The sequence below is a fragment of the Phyllopteryx taeniolatus genome, chromosome 4 (assembly GCF_024500385.1).
Source record: "Phyllopteryx taeniolatus isolate TA_2022b chromosome 4, UOR_Ptae_1.2, whole genome shotgun sequence".
Lineage (NCBI taxonomy): Eukaryota > Metazoa > Chordata > Actinopteri > Syngnathiformes > Syngnathidae > Phyllopteryx > Phyllopteryx taeniolatus.
Window position 1 is genome coordinate 26,211,208 of NC_084505.1, and position 17,555 is coordinate 26,228,762.

The 17,555-nt window shown below is 42.4% G+C and overlaps 1 protein-coding gene across 7 annotated transcripts in view; it reads left to right on the forward strand.

Annotated features, from left to right (window-relative positions):
* The first annotated feature begins 377 nt into the window (after window positions 1-377).
* The window catches only part of dclk2a (doublecortin-like kinase 2a), a 30,508-nt gene continuing 13,330 nt past the window's right edge, over window positions 378-17,555 (forward strand). For 3 of the 7 annotated variants that reach the window (XM_061770960.1, XM_061770965.1, XM_061770964.1), the window contains exons 1-2: window positions 379-1,080; window positions 8,933-9,270. In XM_061770960.1, the coding sequence (XP_061626944.1) occupies window positions 666-1,080; window positions 8,933-9,270 (753 nt within the window). In that variant the 5' untranslated portion in view covers window positions 379-665. Of the gene's footprint in view, window positions 1,081-8,932; window positions 9,271-17,555 lie in introns of all 7 variants that reach the window. The other 4 variants (XM_061770963.1, XM_061770962.1, XM_061770966.1 and 1 more) reach the window with 2 other exon arrangements.

Below are 17,555 nucleotides of genomic sequence, written 5' to 3' on the forward strand. Positions count from 1 at the left end.
AAATCAGAATATGTTAAGTCTGTCGTTAACCTAATGCACTACCAATGTCATAATGACTGTAAAAACTATATTTGTATGAAGAACAATTAATACAAAACAATGAAATGAAAGACAGTAAGTCGTATCTCGGCACTGTCATAAATGAAGGACCGCCTGAATTTTATTTATTTATTTATTTTACTACCTGTCCGCGACCCACCCATTATGAATCCACGACTCACTTTTGGCTCCCGACCCACCTGTTGAGATCCTCTAGTTTAGAGTACAGTACAGTACTTCTAGTGTCAAAGGTTTTTAACGGCACGGGCGTTAGGACCCTGAGACGTACGCGAAGATGGGCTTCCCTCCCTTCTCTCCCGCTTCCATCCCTTCCTGGTTGGCTGGTGCTTCATCCATCCATTGATTTGACAGTTTGACGCTAGCGGTCGCAGAGCAAGCGGATGGATGGAGCTCTTCTCGGCCGCGTTAAAGTTTCTTTCTATCCACTTTATTGTTTTCAGGACAACTGGGATGTCCAAACAAGTGACTTTGGAGGCGTACGGGCTTGTTTTGTAGCTAGTTGGCACAATTCCTCAATCTGTGTCCCAACCTAAAAAAAAAAAAAAAAAAAAAAAAAAAAAAAAAAGTTGGTTTGGGTTCAAAACGGTGGAAGCAAAGAAGACGACATGTCGCTGAGCAGGAGCATCGAATTCGAGCACTTCGAAGAGCGCGAGAGCAAGCCGCACTGGACGCCGAGGGCTCCGGGCTCCCACGCCGGCGGAGGCGGCGGCTCCTCCCGGGGCGCGGGACTGACGGCCAGCCCGGCGCACAGCGCGCACTGCAGCTTCTACAGGACTCGAACCCTGCAGTCGCTCACGTCCGAGAAGAAGGCCAGGAAAGTGCGCTTCTACCGAAATGGAGACAAGTACTTCAAGGGCCTGGTGTACGCGGTGTCCGCCGACCGCTTCCGCTCCATGGACGCGCTGCTCATGGAGCTGACGCGCTCGCTGTCGGACAACGTCAACCTGCCGCAGGGGGTCCGGACCCTGTACGCCCTGGACGGGGGAAGGAAGATCAGCAGCCTGGACGACCTGGTGGAGGGTAAGGTGACAAAGCAACCTTAAGCGTCATGACTCATGAATGACATGGGACTCACACATTTGTACACCTTTTTTTTTTTAGGTTCATCAAAGTATGAGTCCCTTACATTTGGTCCATAATGGCTGTTTCAAACTGCCCCACTTTTTGGGTCCCCGAGACTTTTTCGTGCTAGACCTGTCAACCCAATTTCGTGTCGATTGGTGGAACTGTTTTTATTAACCCCCCACCCCCCTTTTGCCAGGCCCCCTTTTTCAATGTAATCCGACAACAAAATAACTACTTCCAAACCAAAATGGCCAGCTTCCTGTTCAAGTTGTGGCATGAGTCGTTGAGGCATTTTGTGAGTCTTGTTATGATAGATGTTAACTTCCCATGCCGCTTTTTTTGTCTGTGGAATTCACCCCCAAAATATCTGCTTCAAGCCAAAATAGCCACATTCCTGTTCAATTTGGGGCATGGGTCTTTAAGACTTTTGTGCATTTTGTTATGATTGACGTGTTCACCCAATATTGTGTCGATCGGTAAAACTGGTATCGCAGCCTTGTATTTTTTATATTTTTCCCATCAGTGGCAGCTGGTCAATAGAGGGCATTAAGGCGCTGCCCCACCACACATGGTTGTCACTATATTACTTTCCTTGAAGACAAAAAAAACCCCACAAATATTGATCATAATTAATAATGTTTTGAAATATGTGTCATTTTTTTAGATGAGCAAGAAAAATACTGTAGTAGTACTGTGACAATATTTCCCAAAAATGACAGTCTTTCAAAATGCGCAATCTGTTTGGAATGACCACTTCAACCTGAGTACAAAGCACCAAGAATTTGGAAAATTGGATGAGGGGTTCCAGAGAAATTGACTTTTCTGTGTTGGGAAAAATTGCTTTTTTTGGGAATGTTTTCGTGTGATATCACCTATAGAAAATCTGTTCAAAAAATGGCTTCAAATTTTAGTGAAACAGTCTAACTTGATTATTTCTCAACATGTCTCATCGACCCTTTGGTTTTATTTGCTCCTCGGGAAGCCCCTACTTTGTTTTGCTGATATGTTTCAGTTAAAAATATCCACCAATAAGCTGGTACAGCTGTAATTCTGAGAGGTTCTTCAATTCGATGCGTAAAAATGATCATGATGTTTCAAAATGGCATCATTTGCCCTAAAAACGCCACTTAAATAGTGCAAGTGGAACATCATTCGTGAGAAGGGCAGTGTGGGCAGTAGAATAGGTCATGTACTTTAGTCATCAATTGTTTTTACCAGAATGTATTTGTTATGGAGAATCTTAGATCGAAGTGATCATTCCATGTTTTTTAGAAAATTCCACAAAGATGGCGGTCACTTGTTACACTGCTACAAGTAGTAAATAGATACCGATTAGGCTTTACACAATGAGGATTTTTGGGGCCAATCACCGATAAGCGAGCTTAAAAAAAAACATCAGTGATCACCGATCCGATCACAAGGTGGAGCAATGTGTCTATTTAAATGACTTGTTCACTTACTGTATATACTTGTGTACTGTATACTGAGTATCTTTAAAGGTATTCTCTAGTCCAGTGATTCCCAACCACTGTGCCGTGGCACATTAGTGTGCCATGAGCGATCTTCAGGTGTGCTGTGGGGAATTATCAAATTTTACTTAACTGATCAAAAAATGATTCATTTACAAGAAATAATGTATCTTTGTTCCTCTATTTATGACAGTGAGGCATAGTGACAGACACAACAAATACCGTAATTTCTTGTGTATAATGCTTTTCTGAAATTCATGACCGTTTAATTTGAATCCCATTAAAATAAAATGAAATGTGTTTCGCCTGGTCCTTCATGTTTACTTTCAAGAATTGTACCCATCTTACAAATTCTGCCGGGGTAATCAAACATATGAGCACAACTGTGTTTTCTAAGTTACTAGAAACTGTATGTTTTATCAAATTGATTGGATGCCAGCTCGTTGACGCTCAAAGCCTCAAAAGTTGCACTGGCAGACTCTTATGTCAATCCAGCCGTACGGCCGAGTGGTTCTTGCTGCCTCACTTAGAATTTCTAAATGTTCCTGTTCAATTTAGGGCAGAGGTCCTAGATTTTTTCATGTGTCCTGTTATGGAAACATTTCCACCCTATTTCGCGTCGATAGATGAAACTGATATCAGGTTCAGAATGTTTTGTCTAGCTTCCCACGCCCCTTTTTCATGGAATTTGTCCCCAAAATGGCAAATACAAATCTAAAAGGTCGGCCTTCTGTTCAATTGGTCTGTCCACGCAATTTCAAGTCAATTGGTGAATCTGATGTCTGAGGCATTCCCCCCCCCCCCCCCCCCCAACTTTCCAGCCCCTTTTTCATGGAATTTGCCTCCAAAATGGTCACATTCCTGTCCAATTTCAGGTATGAAAATTGTGCATCCTCTTATCGTAGGCACATCTACCGAATTGCGTGTCAATCAGTGAAAATGGTGTGATGGGCAACACTAAATTGCAAAGCTTTTCCGCCATCTAATGTGGGCAGGGCATCACATCATCATTTGATGATAATTTTGAGGGTTCGCCATGAAAAAGGGGATACGAGGGCCCAGTCATGGTGCTTACAGCAGTAACTGGTCATAATTCTGTTTGGAAAGTAATTTGTTTGACTATAAAATCTTATTTCCCCAGTGCATTTAAACATCCATCAGCTCAGTGCTTTCTCCAATAACAAAGTTTTAGCCAACTTTGCAAGTTGAACTCACTTTTATGGTTGGTATTAAAGTAGGCAAACCTCTGGACTGCAATAAAAAAGAGAGCTTTAAAGATATCCAAAGGAGTTCAGATACAGTGTAGGCTGACTACCAACCTCTTGTCCTCTGTCACGCTGCATGAATCAACATTTTCACACTGCTCAGCAGTTTGCCGCCATTGAGTGAGACCTGTCACCGGGTCTTTTGTGTGGAAACCCAACAGGGACAAATTCACTTGCGACTGGATGGGGTTACTGAGCCGGACATTACTGCTCTGGTGAAAAAGAAAAAGGAAAAAAAAACACAACAGAGGAGGGGGAGAAGATACACTGTCAGAAAGAGAGGTACAGTAGAAGTCCCTCAAGGTAGAACACTAACACACAACACTAAAGCAATTATTGGACTCCAGGGTAAATCATTGTACCGTGTCTATCACTAAAAAGGTGCGGGATATGTTCCCAAGCCAAAACGACTAATGTTATGGGTATAAAACCAGAACCGAGGATGGTAATACCCCAATCACAAGACAATGTACCCCTAACGGTGCGATGAAATGCGTGGTTTCAGAGAGTTATATACACGAACCAACATTTTTTTGCAGTAGTTAGTGAAAAAATGCAAAGGGATAACAAGCTGCTTTACTAGGCTATGACCCTGCTTTGAATACAAATCCAGATTAGAAACTGATCACTCATCTCCCAGGCCATCTGCGAGAACCAGTACACTACCAATGCCCCCCTCCGCCATCCCTGAGCTAGGATATCTTGATTATTAGGCATGCATGAATCTGGACACTAATTGAAAAAGTGTAATTTGGCAACTTGGTGATAAAATACTGCCTCCGCCAGTGACAATGTAATCAAATATTTATGGTTGCTATGGATGGGTAGCGGGGTGGGGGGGGGGCTGTTAATTGTTAAATTCGCCTGTGATAGCTTTGATTCATTTGCATTCTGGACGCGTAGGGTTAAATACCTCCTGCTCTGGAGGAAGTCTCCAGAAGTCACCCATAACACCATTAAAAAGTTGTTAGATTTGTGGCTAGTTACATTTTGTAAAAATATATTTGCTCAAAGTTTGAGCTACAGCACTGAGTAGCCCTCACTTTGTCACGATGCCCTAGCTCTGTGCCCAGTTCTCATGGTAATTAATGAACCGCCCCTTGAAACTGAGTGATTTCAACCAGAGTGTGACATAGAGATGTGAAGTTGGGTTGTAAGTGCTGTAAATCTTTATCCTTTGTGTGTTTTAGGAAGACACCTAGGCACTTTCATGAAGACACTTGGGCACTGTTTTAAATAGTGATTTAAAAAAAAAAAAAAAAAGGCGTGTTATGTCTGTTACCTTAAAAAGCAGACTTAAGCAAGTCGAATTGAGGGTGCTTTAACGCTAGCACCATTTAGTCTCTTTAAATCAAACTACAGTCTGTCTTCCACTCCTTTCCACCCTGCACAGTAACTCTGGTGTGGAACAATCAGCAGCATCATTCCAAGACAACTCTTGTATGGTTCATTTATGGCAATAGTATGACCTCAATCGAATGCTTTGAGTTTGGACGGCTTTAAGCTATCAAGTGTGAGAACACCTTTGGAGTCTATGCAAGCAAATAACCTTTGGTCGACGCCCCCGAGACGATCAAATCCTGGACTACAGCCTGGAAACGTTTGTTTGTCTAGTCGCTTTGTTTTGGAGGTACCTCTTGTGAAAAACAGCTTTGTGGTTCCCATCTGCCGGGTTGCTTTTGACCGCATCTGTCAGCCACATGAGGACAGCAGTCTGTCTCCCACGGGTGGAATGCATAGGTGGCGGGAGGTGGGCGTCACCTACCTTTGCCGCACCTGAGATCTCTTCACCTTCAGGGGAATAGACTTGTCACTAGTCCTTACACACACAGACGCACACACACACACAATATTCTGTGATGATCCTATACCCCAACAGTTAAATGACAGCCGCAGAATAGTCCCCTGCGTCCTTCTGTGGCCTAGCTTTATAATTAGCAAGCTGAATAAAGCCAAGTATCAAGGGAGACGTTGTCACAATGGCCTTCTTGCACCAAGAGGCTCTCTTCGTTCCTCCTGACCTACATCAGGAAATATCAGAGACTGGATTTCATAGTTTTTTTTTCCGGCATGTGGGTTTTAAAGGATTATACTGTGCGCTGCTTTTAGACTGCTTTCCACATGCACATCACCTGATCAGCGCTGGTTTGATCAGATCAGATCAAGCACCACATCAGACCGAACCGCTGCCAGTGTCACACTTTGTCTTTGCTCTGAGGGGGAAACATTTGCGTGTCCACTCCCTGAGTGGAATGTTGGCAGATAAATCTTCCGCTGGATGAAGTCCAGTGCAGTAGCAGAGCAGTGCAAAGCCAAGGCCAATGTTGCAAAGGCCTAGTCTGCCTTATATTGACATTGTGGTTCAATACTTGGCCTTCTAATGACGTTCATGTTAGTGCCTGGGTGATCTCCTGATTTGAGGATCTTTTGTTTGCCCACTAGATTTGCTTGTGTGACAAAGTTGATTACCCTTTATCGTTACACTAATATGGTCGATGCGGTCGAGGCAGACAGCAGCCCCACACTGAGTTTCGAGCCTTTTTGATGTTTATTACTTAGAGGGAGTTTTCCTTGCCTCTGTCGCCTAGTGCTTGATCATTTAGGGTTCATCTGGTGTCTTTATGTGTGATGAGCGTTGTTCCAGACCTGCTCCATTGGTAAAGCACCCTTAAACATTTGCTATGAATTGACACTATTCATCTATCCATTTTATATACTGCTTATCTTCACTAGGAAAGCAGGTAAACTGGAGCCTATCCCAGCTGACTTTGGGTGAGAGGCAGAGTACGCCCTACCGTGGTTGCCAGCCAATCACTGAGTACATATACGCAACCATTCACACTTACATTCACACCTAAGGACAATTTAAAGCTTTCAATTACATTTTTGGAACGCGGGAGGAAGCCAGAGTACCTGAAGAAAACCCACGCAAGCATGGACAGAACATGCAAACTCCACACAGAGAGGCCAGGGCCTGGATTTGAACCCCCAAGTTCAGAACTGTAAGCTGGATAGGCTAACCGTTAGACCCCAAGGTGCTGCCCTAAATTGTCGCTATATTAATCAAATTGGAATTGGAATTTGTATGGGTCTTGGTATACAAAGCCCAATTCCAATGAAGTTGGGACATTGTGTAGAATGTAAATTAAAAATGCAATACAATGATTTGCAAATCCTTTTTTTGTGAATTTTTTTGGGGATATTTGAAATCTTGTGAATTGAATACAATACACTACAAAGACGGCGGCACGGTGGCCGACTGGTTAGAGCGTCAGCCTCACAGTTCTGAGGACCCGGGTTCAATCCCTGGCCCCGCCTGTGTGGAGTTTGCATGTTCTCCCCGTGCCTGCGTGGGTTTTCTCCGGGTACTCCGGTTTCCTCCCACATCCCAAAAACATGCATGAATTGGAGACTCTAAATTGCCCGTAGGCATGACTGTGAGTGCGAATGGTTGTTTGTTCCTATGTGCCCTGCGATTGGCTGGCAACCAGTTCAGGGTGTACCCCGCCTCCTGCCCGATGACAGCTGGGATAGGCTCCAGCACGCCCGCGACCCTAGTGAGGAGAAGCGGCTCAGAAAATGGATGGATGGACACTACAAAGACAATATATTTATTGTTCAAACTGATAAAATTGATTGTTTTTGTAAGAATACGCTCATTTTGAATTTGATGCTTGCAACATGTTCCAAAAAAGCTGGTAGCGCTGTGTTACATCCCCTTTTCCTTTCCTATGACACCACATTGTTGTAACATGTGCAGAATGTGGCTTGGCATTGTCTTGGTGAAATAAGCAGGGAAGTCCCTGAAAAAGATGTTGCTTGGATGGCAGCGTGTTTTACTCCAAAACCCTGTATGTACCTTTCAGCGTTAATGGTGCCTTCACAGATGTGCAAGTTAGCCATGCCATTGGTCACTAACACATATTTATGCTGATACAATCTTGATGGTCCTTTTTTTCTCTTTGGCCCAGAGGACACGACGTCCATGATTTCCAAAAACAATTTGAAATGTGGACTCAGACCACAGCATACTTTTCCACTTTGCATCAGTCCATCTTAGATGAGCTCGGGCCCAGAGTAACTAAACATCAACGACACTATCATTTATTGTATTATTATATTATATGTATTATTATTATTATTATTATTATTGTAATATTATTCTGGGAAAATATATAACCCTATAAAATGTGTTATCATGACAGGCCTAGCTGAGTGGCCTAGGCCCATCAGATTGAGAGTGGAAATAGCTGTGGATGATAAAATGAAAATAACTTCTTCTTGAAGAGGGCCTGATTCCTCTGTAAATCCTAACCAATGCTCTGACACAGAACACTTGAAGCGAGATTTTCCACTTCTCACAATAGATCATTGCAAGACTTCCCCAGAGGTGTGAGGTATGCAATTGTAAACAAACGCCGGAGGGGTCGTGTCATTGAGAGCTACAAAGTCATTTGGCTGTTGCCGCTTTTCTGTTATGCAGAAAAAGTCCAGCTTACTATTATACGAGCGTACTATTATAACATGTTTTGGTTTCGCAACTGGACCAAACCCTCTCAACCTTTTCTGTGAGCTGGATTTCAGGGCATTGTGTGGATTTTTGAAGAGGAAAACTAACCGATAACACTGTTAACCAACGCTAATCTGTGCCGACACTGCAGCTCTGCTTATCTTTTTTCTTTAACATGATTTTGCTTCTGTGTATATCTTCGGCTAAGTTATGGGTGAAGAAACTGTGTGGGGGCAATCTGGTTATATCAGTCTTTACACTGATCTGATTGGCTGATCATTTGCATTTTATGCTAATTTTGTGATCGGCTGTAATGTCTTAATTCGGCGATCCAATCCGAAAAGCCACAATTGACACCACCGCCTCAAATTGTTTACAATTGCCTATATTAAAAGATTAAATCTATAAATATACTACAAATTCTGTATGACTTCAAACTCATCTTACATTACCTTTAAAAATAAATGGCTTGGATGATTTGATTTAGAAAAAATGCACCAGAAGTGCACATGTGGTGAAAATGTCCACTAACACTAAATCACTGCCTTTCTGTTCCCCTCCAGGGGAAAGCTACGTGTGCGCCTCCAACGAGCCTTTCCGACATGTGGACTACGCTAAGAACGTCAACCCCAACTGGGCCGTGGGCAGCAAGACGGGCACGTCGCGCTCCCTTTCTTCGCTGCTCTCGCCGAGGGGCGAGCATCAGCGCGAGCCCAAAGACTTCATCAAGCCCAAGTTGGTCACGGTGGTCCGTAGTGGCGTCAAACCGCGCAAGGCCGTGCGCGTCCTGCTCAATAGGAAGACGGCTCACTCCTTTGAGCAGGTTCTGACCGACATCACGGACGCCATCAAGCTGGACTCAGGTGCCGTGAAGAGGCTGTACACGCTGCAAGGCAAGCAGGTAAGCCTCTTCATTCAATGTCTGATTGAGTATTAAGGCTACATTTCCAATATATAAGCAGCCCCGTTTGTCCGAAATGTAGTGCGGTGTGAAATTTTTGCTATTTTTCTGTCCACATTCAAGTCTTGCTTATTTTTCTTATGTTCTATCACAGTAACCGTTATGGATATATTATATATATTATATTTTTCTTAAACTAATTTTTTTACTGTGAGACACACCACAAATGACAAGGACACAAATCAAGCAATTGTGTGTATAGTGTGTGATGTACTCCAGATGACCAAAACAGCACACCATACATGTTAGAATATCTTCACCATCACGATTCGCCGCCGACAAACCAGATTCCTGTTGTAGTACAGGTTTAACATGTCCGATTGTCGGCGCAACCATTTTCTGAGAAGATTGGGGAGGAAAAATCACTTTTAAAACAGCCCACACTGCAGGATAATCGCTCAGATAATCTTTTGGAGACAACCAAAAAGAAATCATCGATATTTGCGTACCCTGCTTAAGGGTCTAAAAATCATGCAGCAATCCTTTGGTGTGTACCGCTTTTCTTCTTTTCTGTCATCATCGTTACCATTTTAACTTTGGTTTACTGTAACCAGTACCCCAGTTTAACATGTATAAAAGCCAGAGAAAACAATAAAAGCTTTGGTTTTGGATTCCTGTTCAGATTTTTGAGAATCTAACACATCGATGGCCCAGGTAGCTCTGGCCAGTTCAGTTCGAATATTCACTTTTAAGTTTAAGTTAAATTTAAGGCTATTATTTTCAACCAATTGTCTTTAATTTGGCCTGAAATCAGCTTAATTTTAGATGATGCTTCACCCCAGATCTCCAAGTAAGCTGAGACCATTCTGAATGTTCTGAACTCTTCTATCCATTCCAGTATGGAGCAGAATAATACTACCCGGAGGAGTTGCGTTGATAGCCTGGAAGTAGGTCAACTGCCCATAGCAGACGTCACCATTGTTCTTCAGACTGCAAACTTGACTAACTTAACAGGGCCTTTGTTGGTCACAGCCAAGTAGTGCACTCCATTTTGAGCAGTTTAGTAGCAGATGGACGTACTTTCGTCTTGCTAAAAAAAAAAAAAACAAGACAAAAAAACACAGTGAGTCATCGGCTTCAGCTGTGTCAGCAGTCTTGGTAATTATAACACATTTAATCTGGTGCACACGCAATTAAACACCACAATCACGTCAACAAGGCACTAATGAAAACACATTTGAGCCCTCTGTCATGTTTGAGTGTTAAGTTCACCCCCACCTCGTTCCACCTCGTCCCCCTTGTTAAGTCACCACCTTGTTTGCGATCCATTCTGTGACTCACAATGGAAGTCTCATGAAGTGAGTGCTTGAACACATGGGACCACCCCACCCACCCATTCCCAATAATAAAAGATTTACATTGGTGTCCCACCCATCAGCATTTTACATCACAGCCATTAAATAACCATAAAGTTAGTCTTCTTATAGTATGTAAGATTAGTGACCACAAGACATCTAAGTCTGAGTTTGTAGATGAAATAAACATTATGTAGTATCATTGCTGTCATTTATATCATGTAACTCCAAGTTTGTTTAGTTTTTTAGACGACTGCACACAAACAAACAAGCCATTTCAGTGAAAATGTGCATTGATGATGTTTAATTCCCATGCAAAATGTTATAAAAATGCATGTAAAGGACTTTATTTTGCCATTGGAGTGGCAATGGAAGTTTTCTTCCAATGCTAACATCCTCATTGACATGAACCTGAAAGTAGGATTATTATTTTTTTTTTAAATTGCATAATTAATAATAATTCAGACTGACCAAACTGTTACATATGCACTCTGTGTCGTTTGCTTCCTAAGAAAAACAGACTATTGATTTAGCACTTTCCTAGAAAGAAAATATCTCATTCAGAAGCTTTTATTTATTGGGAAAATTACTGCAAGCCGTTTGTATTTTGTAAAGGTTTTATTTTTAATGTCCTTAAATCTGTTGCTGGTTACACAGAAGAAAGTAACTTTTTTTTTTTGTTAGTTTTTTTTTTTTTTGCTGCCCCCTTCCCATGCGCTACCGAATGCAAACCAAACTGACCTTAAAACCAAAGTACGTACCAAACCCGGGATTTTTGGTATTCCATTCCACCCTTACTCTGAATTGATGACGCTGCTGAGTGCACAATTTAGCCGCAATCAGCATCAGGGAAATTTAGTTGAATAACCATGTCTAGCCTCAATGGAATATACGCTCTAAAATAAAATAGCACAGATTAGAATGTGTGTTGTCAAATTAGTTTTAACAATTTTAAATTGCACCAGTATGTAACTGGTTGTTAGCTATCACTGTCCTCATTCTCGTCGTAGCCTTTGTCAAGTTCTGTCCTCTGAGTTTTTTTGTTTTAAAGTTTTACATGTGCAAATACTACAGTAAACAATACTTTGTTGTAGTTGTAAAATAAATAATCCTAAACTTGGTAAATGTATTATGTCAAATTGTTACATTTAGTTTTATTATTTAAAACTTTTTTAATGCGATACTGTCAATTAATAAAACAAAAATGAGCAAATGCATTTTAATTAACTGATTCTAAGGAAACAAAAACTGCGCTATCAATAAAAAAAAAAAAAAAAAAAAAAACATTACAGGACGTTTTGATACTGTAAAAATTCGGTGAGCTGGATTATAGAATGGAGCTGGCCGCATGCGGGACTAGCGGTACTACAGCAGATAACCAACATTTCATGCCTAGTACATAGTACATTGTTTTGCCATTCTGAAGATCAACCCAGAGAGTCCAAAGGGTGCATTTTATTTTCTTAGAAAGTGCGCTGTGATTTGCTTGCTCACTCAGTCACCCATAAACACACGACTCACAACACACCCTCTGAAGACTGACCCCCCCCCAGCTGCAGCTTGCCATCTGCTCCTCCAAAAAAAGAGGGTGTTCCAGCCACCCGGCCCGCAGGAGCCATCGCCGCACCAGCCACTACACACACACACATACACACACAAACAGTAGCAGGGTGTCACACACGTGCCCACATGCACCCCCTTCATTATACACTGGGGCTCCATGCCACCACCGGATAATTAGACCAATAAGCTGGAAGGAAGCGCCGAAGCTCAGCTGTCAGGTGTTGTGTGTGTGTGTCCGTGTGTGTGCGTGTGTGTGTGTGTGAGTGTGTGTGTGTGTGTGTGTGTGTGTGCACACGCCCGCACAATGCTGCTCTGTCATGACTTCTGCTCTTCAGACTGAATGTTAATTGTGGTTCTTGTCACTTATTAGCTGCCACTTTTAAGAGAGAACCAACATTTGTATCTAGACATGTCAAAGAGCCCGTCATTATATCAATATATAATCAATACCAACACCATCAATACCAACGTCAGATTCTGATATTGTCCGACATCCTAGTCTGTGCGATTGAAAGCGTCAAATGTAAAACATACATGTAAAAGTTCCCAGGTGCTTTGCACCTATGAAGCATGTGGGTGTTTCAATACATGCACTCGTCGCTGTGAAACGTTTCAACGCCCACAATTTTTGTTGCACTCACAGGGATTAGACTGTTTCAACACCCCCACTTTTTCCAGTGAATTTCTTTAGTACCCACATTTTTTCTGGCAATAGGTTTCAATACCTACACTTTTCGTCACACTCATGGGGTGTGTGAGTTTTTCAACACCCACACTTTTACTGGTGAAAAGTTTCAACATTCACACTTTTCCCCTGAAAAGTTTCAACACCCACACTTTTCCTGGTAAAAGGTTTCAGCACCCACATTTTTCATTGCACCCACAGGCGATATACTGTAGGTGTTTCAACACCCACACTTTTCCCTGTGAAAGGTTTCAACACCCAGACCTTTTCCAATCAAATGTTTTAACACCCACACTTTTTGTGACTCCTCAGGGGGATGTGGGTGTTTTGGCATCCACACTTTTCCCAGTGAAATGTTTCAACACCCACACTTTTTCCTGGTAAAAGGTTTCAACACACTCATTATTTTTTGCCCCCGCAGGAGATATACTGCAGGTGTTTCAACAGCCACACTTTCTGTCGCACCCGCAGGGGATGTGGGTATTTCAACATGCGCACTTTTCCCAGTGACATGGTTCAGCGGCAACACTTTTCACGATGATATGTTTCCACACCCCCAGTTTTCCCGGTAAAAGGTTTTAAAACCTACACTTTTCGTCTCACCCGAGGTGCATGTGGGTGTTTTTATTTTTATTTGCATATTTTTTTAAAAAGATAATAGCTAGGCAATATCGGTTTCCTGTCCCTCCATTAATGTAGAGGTGGAGACAGACGGAGTACATTTCTGTCTCTTAAGTTCTCAGTATCTCAAACTCGAAAGTTAAACAATTCAGCAAATTGAGGAATGGGAGAGGAAATGAGCCCGAGCAGAGCTAATTGGAACATCTGCTCTTAAATGGCCTCTCTCCCTCTTTTTTTAGATATGCTCCGTCAGTTGTTGATGCTATCACCTCTGACAAACACAACACGCACACAGATGCTGTTTGTTGGAAAAAAGTTCGGCAGTCCATAATCTGACGAATTAATCGCTTTTTTGGGGGGCCTCAACATGACCTAAAACTTTCCAATTTATGTAAACGCAGTTATCCTGGTGAAAATGTATGTATTTAGAAAAAAAAAATGGGTGGACCAGTCTTTCATAATGGGACACAAGAGAATGTCCTGAGGAACCATGCTTGAAATGGAACAAGTTATCCATTTTGGTTTAAAGCAGCCGTTTTGGGGGAGAATTCCATGGAAATGAGGCCTGGAAGGTTAAAAAAAAATACACAATGATACCAGTTTTCTGGATTAATTTCAGCGCTCATACTTTGACAAACTCCTACTACAGTGTTCACCCAAAAGAGCTCCAATCGGAAGGATCTATCCTGGACGTGGTGTAACTTAATTGTAAAGCTAAACTTGAATCGTCTACAATGTCACGAAAGATGACAATATTCTACGTTTGGGCTTCGTTCCTGTTTACATGATATATAATATCATGGTTTTCTGAATAACCGAGGGACCTGTATATGTATGTACCTCAAGAAAACGAAATTTTAGCAAGTTCAGCTTCAAACCACGTCGTCAACCCATAGTTTTGGTAGTTAGCGCAGCATACGCAGGAAGTCCACTAACCTGTTTTCCTGGTTTGGTCAAGTGAGGACTAGACTAGTGTCAATTTGAAGCCTCACGTAGGTTCCGAAAGCTTGATGAACTCAGTAACAGTGACTAATGGGACTAGTTCTTGCTCTCAGCAGCTTTGTAGATCAAATAGATGGCAGATTTTGGTTAGCATGACATTGATTGACCATTGCATCATCTCCCGTGGACCGCTTTTAACAACGATTCCTTCATGGCCCCAATACTCGGAAGCAGCCCTTGTCTGTCCCTTGCACACCATCAAAGGGTTCACTTATGATTTGGTCTTCACACTTGACGTTCAGGCTCAATGCGACACGCTGGCAGCCTCAGACAGATTAGCGAGGTTAGCGACGCACAAGGCCACCATCTGATAGTTTTCAGGGCCAAGTGTGGATTAAAGCGCCAGCATTTAGTCCAACAGCCGAGAAATTTGCATGGCCACCCATTGTCGATTGCCTGATCCAACTGGAAGTTTTAGGGCATTTTTTTTTATCCCTCACTAAAGGTTTGGTAGGCTAAAGTTTTGACTTTACACACTCCAAAAAGACACAAAGGTCCAGCAGAGTGCAGAGTGCCAGTTTTGTTTTGGGGGCTAAGTGTGGCAAGGGGGCTGCACAAAGCGTGAAGGGTGGGGTCCAACAACAGGGACGGTGTCTATTGTGTGCTATTGTGTGATGTCAACATCCCTCTCAAAAGCTCTTTTCAGGCCCAGTTGGCATCATGTTGGTGAACCGGAACCCCCACCACTCACTCTATTATTACTGTGGTTTGACTACTGTCCCTCAGCAAGTTTGAAAGACAAAAGTGAGGATTTCTATTTGCAGCTTGCCAAAATTGAAGGACAAGAAATGTCAATTGGTTGCAGATCCTCTGGAAACTTTTATGGTAACTTTCTATTTGGAACCTTGGCTTTCAGTGGAGACTTACCCGACTTAATCCACCTCTTAATACCGTTAGCAAACAACAACTCTGTACAATAAAATCACTACTATACAAAAACACAATATACTAGCAAATAAGCATCTTTGCCAAGTACAGGTCAGAATCAATGTTTATCTAATAACCTGACAAGAACATTAAACATTTAAATACAAGTCATCATATGCACCAGAGATGTTGACTATTAGATTACATTTCGTGCCGATAGCTACAGACTTTTTTTGTTGTTGTTATTTTCTATAGTATTTGACTGCTTGTCCCATTTAAAAAGGCTGAAAGTACATTGTTTACTGTGGCTCTGCGTTTTTTTTTTACTTAACGCGCTGTCTTCCTGACCGGCCTTTGCGGTCACGCGTGGCTCAACAACCTCTGGACTTGATATGGTGGAACCCAGCGTCATTCTAAGCAGCGTTACGGCCCACCTTCCTGGTGGAGTGATGGTTAATCCTCGCTGACAAAGATGGCCTCCTTTTGATCCATTTCCAACCTCCAACTGTCTTGTCCATCCAGAACGCGCAGTGATGCTCGTCTCTCATCCGTCACTAACACTAATAACCGGAGATGTCGGGTCTTGCTCCCTTTCAGCGATTAGTTTGCCCACCCTGTGCAGTCGATCAGTCATGTCCTCATTTTTTTTTTCTTGTTTGGGTGCATGCTCAGTTTAATCACCAGGGAATAGATAATGATTTGACATGATTGTCGCCTCAATGACGACTTGTACTGGCTACGTTTCCACACCAGTCTTTAACTCTTCAGGCATCATTGCCTTCATAGCTAAGAAAGCACTCATTTAATTGGAACACTAACACAAAATGTCTGAAGTAGCTCAGGCCAAAGTCAGTTTTCTGATGGACTGTGAACAGTATCTGACCATAGATGGCTCGTGGAGGTGGTTAAATCAGGGTCAGTGATTGTATCAGAAGGTACTCATTCAACTTGGTCTTACGGGCAAGATCCTCCAGAGAATTTCAGAAAATTATCTGAAGGTGGTTAAGTTCAAGGACCATATCCGAAGGTACGCCTTCAATTCGGTCGGCATTCTGTCAGGTGTCACTTTCAGTGTTTTGTCCTCAAACTATTAACTACTACTACCAGTTAACGCTTCTCTGTTTGAGGAATTTTTGGGCCTTGGTAATCAACTAAATCGTCAATAACGCCTTGAATCTTTTGCAAATGTTTGAACAAATCATCTTCAAACTTACTATTTCACTATTTATACTGTAAACGCTCTATTATTTAAATACCTTTCTGTCTACAAGTAGTTAAGGTCAAGGACTGAATCGGCAGACAGACTCGAATTCGGTTGGCATTTTGTCGAGCGGATATCTCACAAACTTTTAACTCTTTCCCTTTATCGATTTTCTATGAATGAAAACTCCCAGCGATCCACCAATTTTAGGGAAACTTGGAGTGCAGGTGGCAATGATAGTTTAGTCCATGGTCTGTATTGGGAGGTATATCGTGAACCTTTTGCTAGGGGCTCAATTCAACATAGTATTCTCAAACTTGTAATTTTTCTTGGTCGGGCACTTCTGTGGGAGCCCCCTGGGTCCTGGGGCACGTTAGTGATGGGACGGGCGTGCTGGCTCGGCTCCCCTAGCGGTTACGATTACCCTAACAACTGTGTCAGTGTTCTCCAATGTGCTATTTTCAGTGTATTCCTGATATCCAAACCGTCTGTTGGGCCTTTGTTGCCATGGCAATTATAACATTTGTTGCCTTGGTGTGGTGCTCAGCTGGCGAATTCCAGCACGAAATTACGCCACCCAGCCCAAGAATGTCAAACATGTCATTGTTTGCTGTGTGTGCAGCGACACAGATCGTACGAATACACTGAAGTAGACCTACTGCATACTCAAGACTTGATTATAATATATACTAATTTGATTTGTAGAATGCTGTAATGTGGTTGTGTTCTGTTTAGTAGCATTGGTGAATGTGTACACTTCCCACATTTGCTATTTTAGTTTTCTCACTCCCGCTGCTCCTTTCTAAGTGGAATTTCCTTTTTCAGGACATTTCACACCCACACTCCGCACACCAACATCCTATTATTAAGATGACATGGTTACCAACGTGGGGGTGGAACAGTGAATACATCTTTTACAGTTTTTTCCTTACCACTGTTACATGTACAACAGTAGCAGAGGAACCGATATTGATGCTTGGTCATCTTCTCT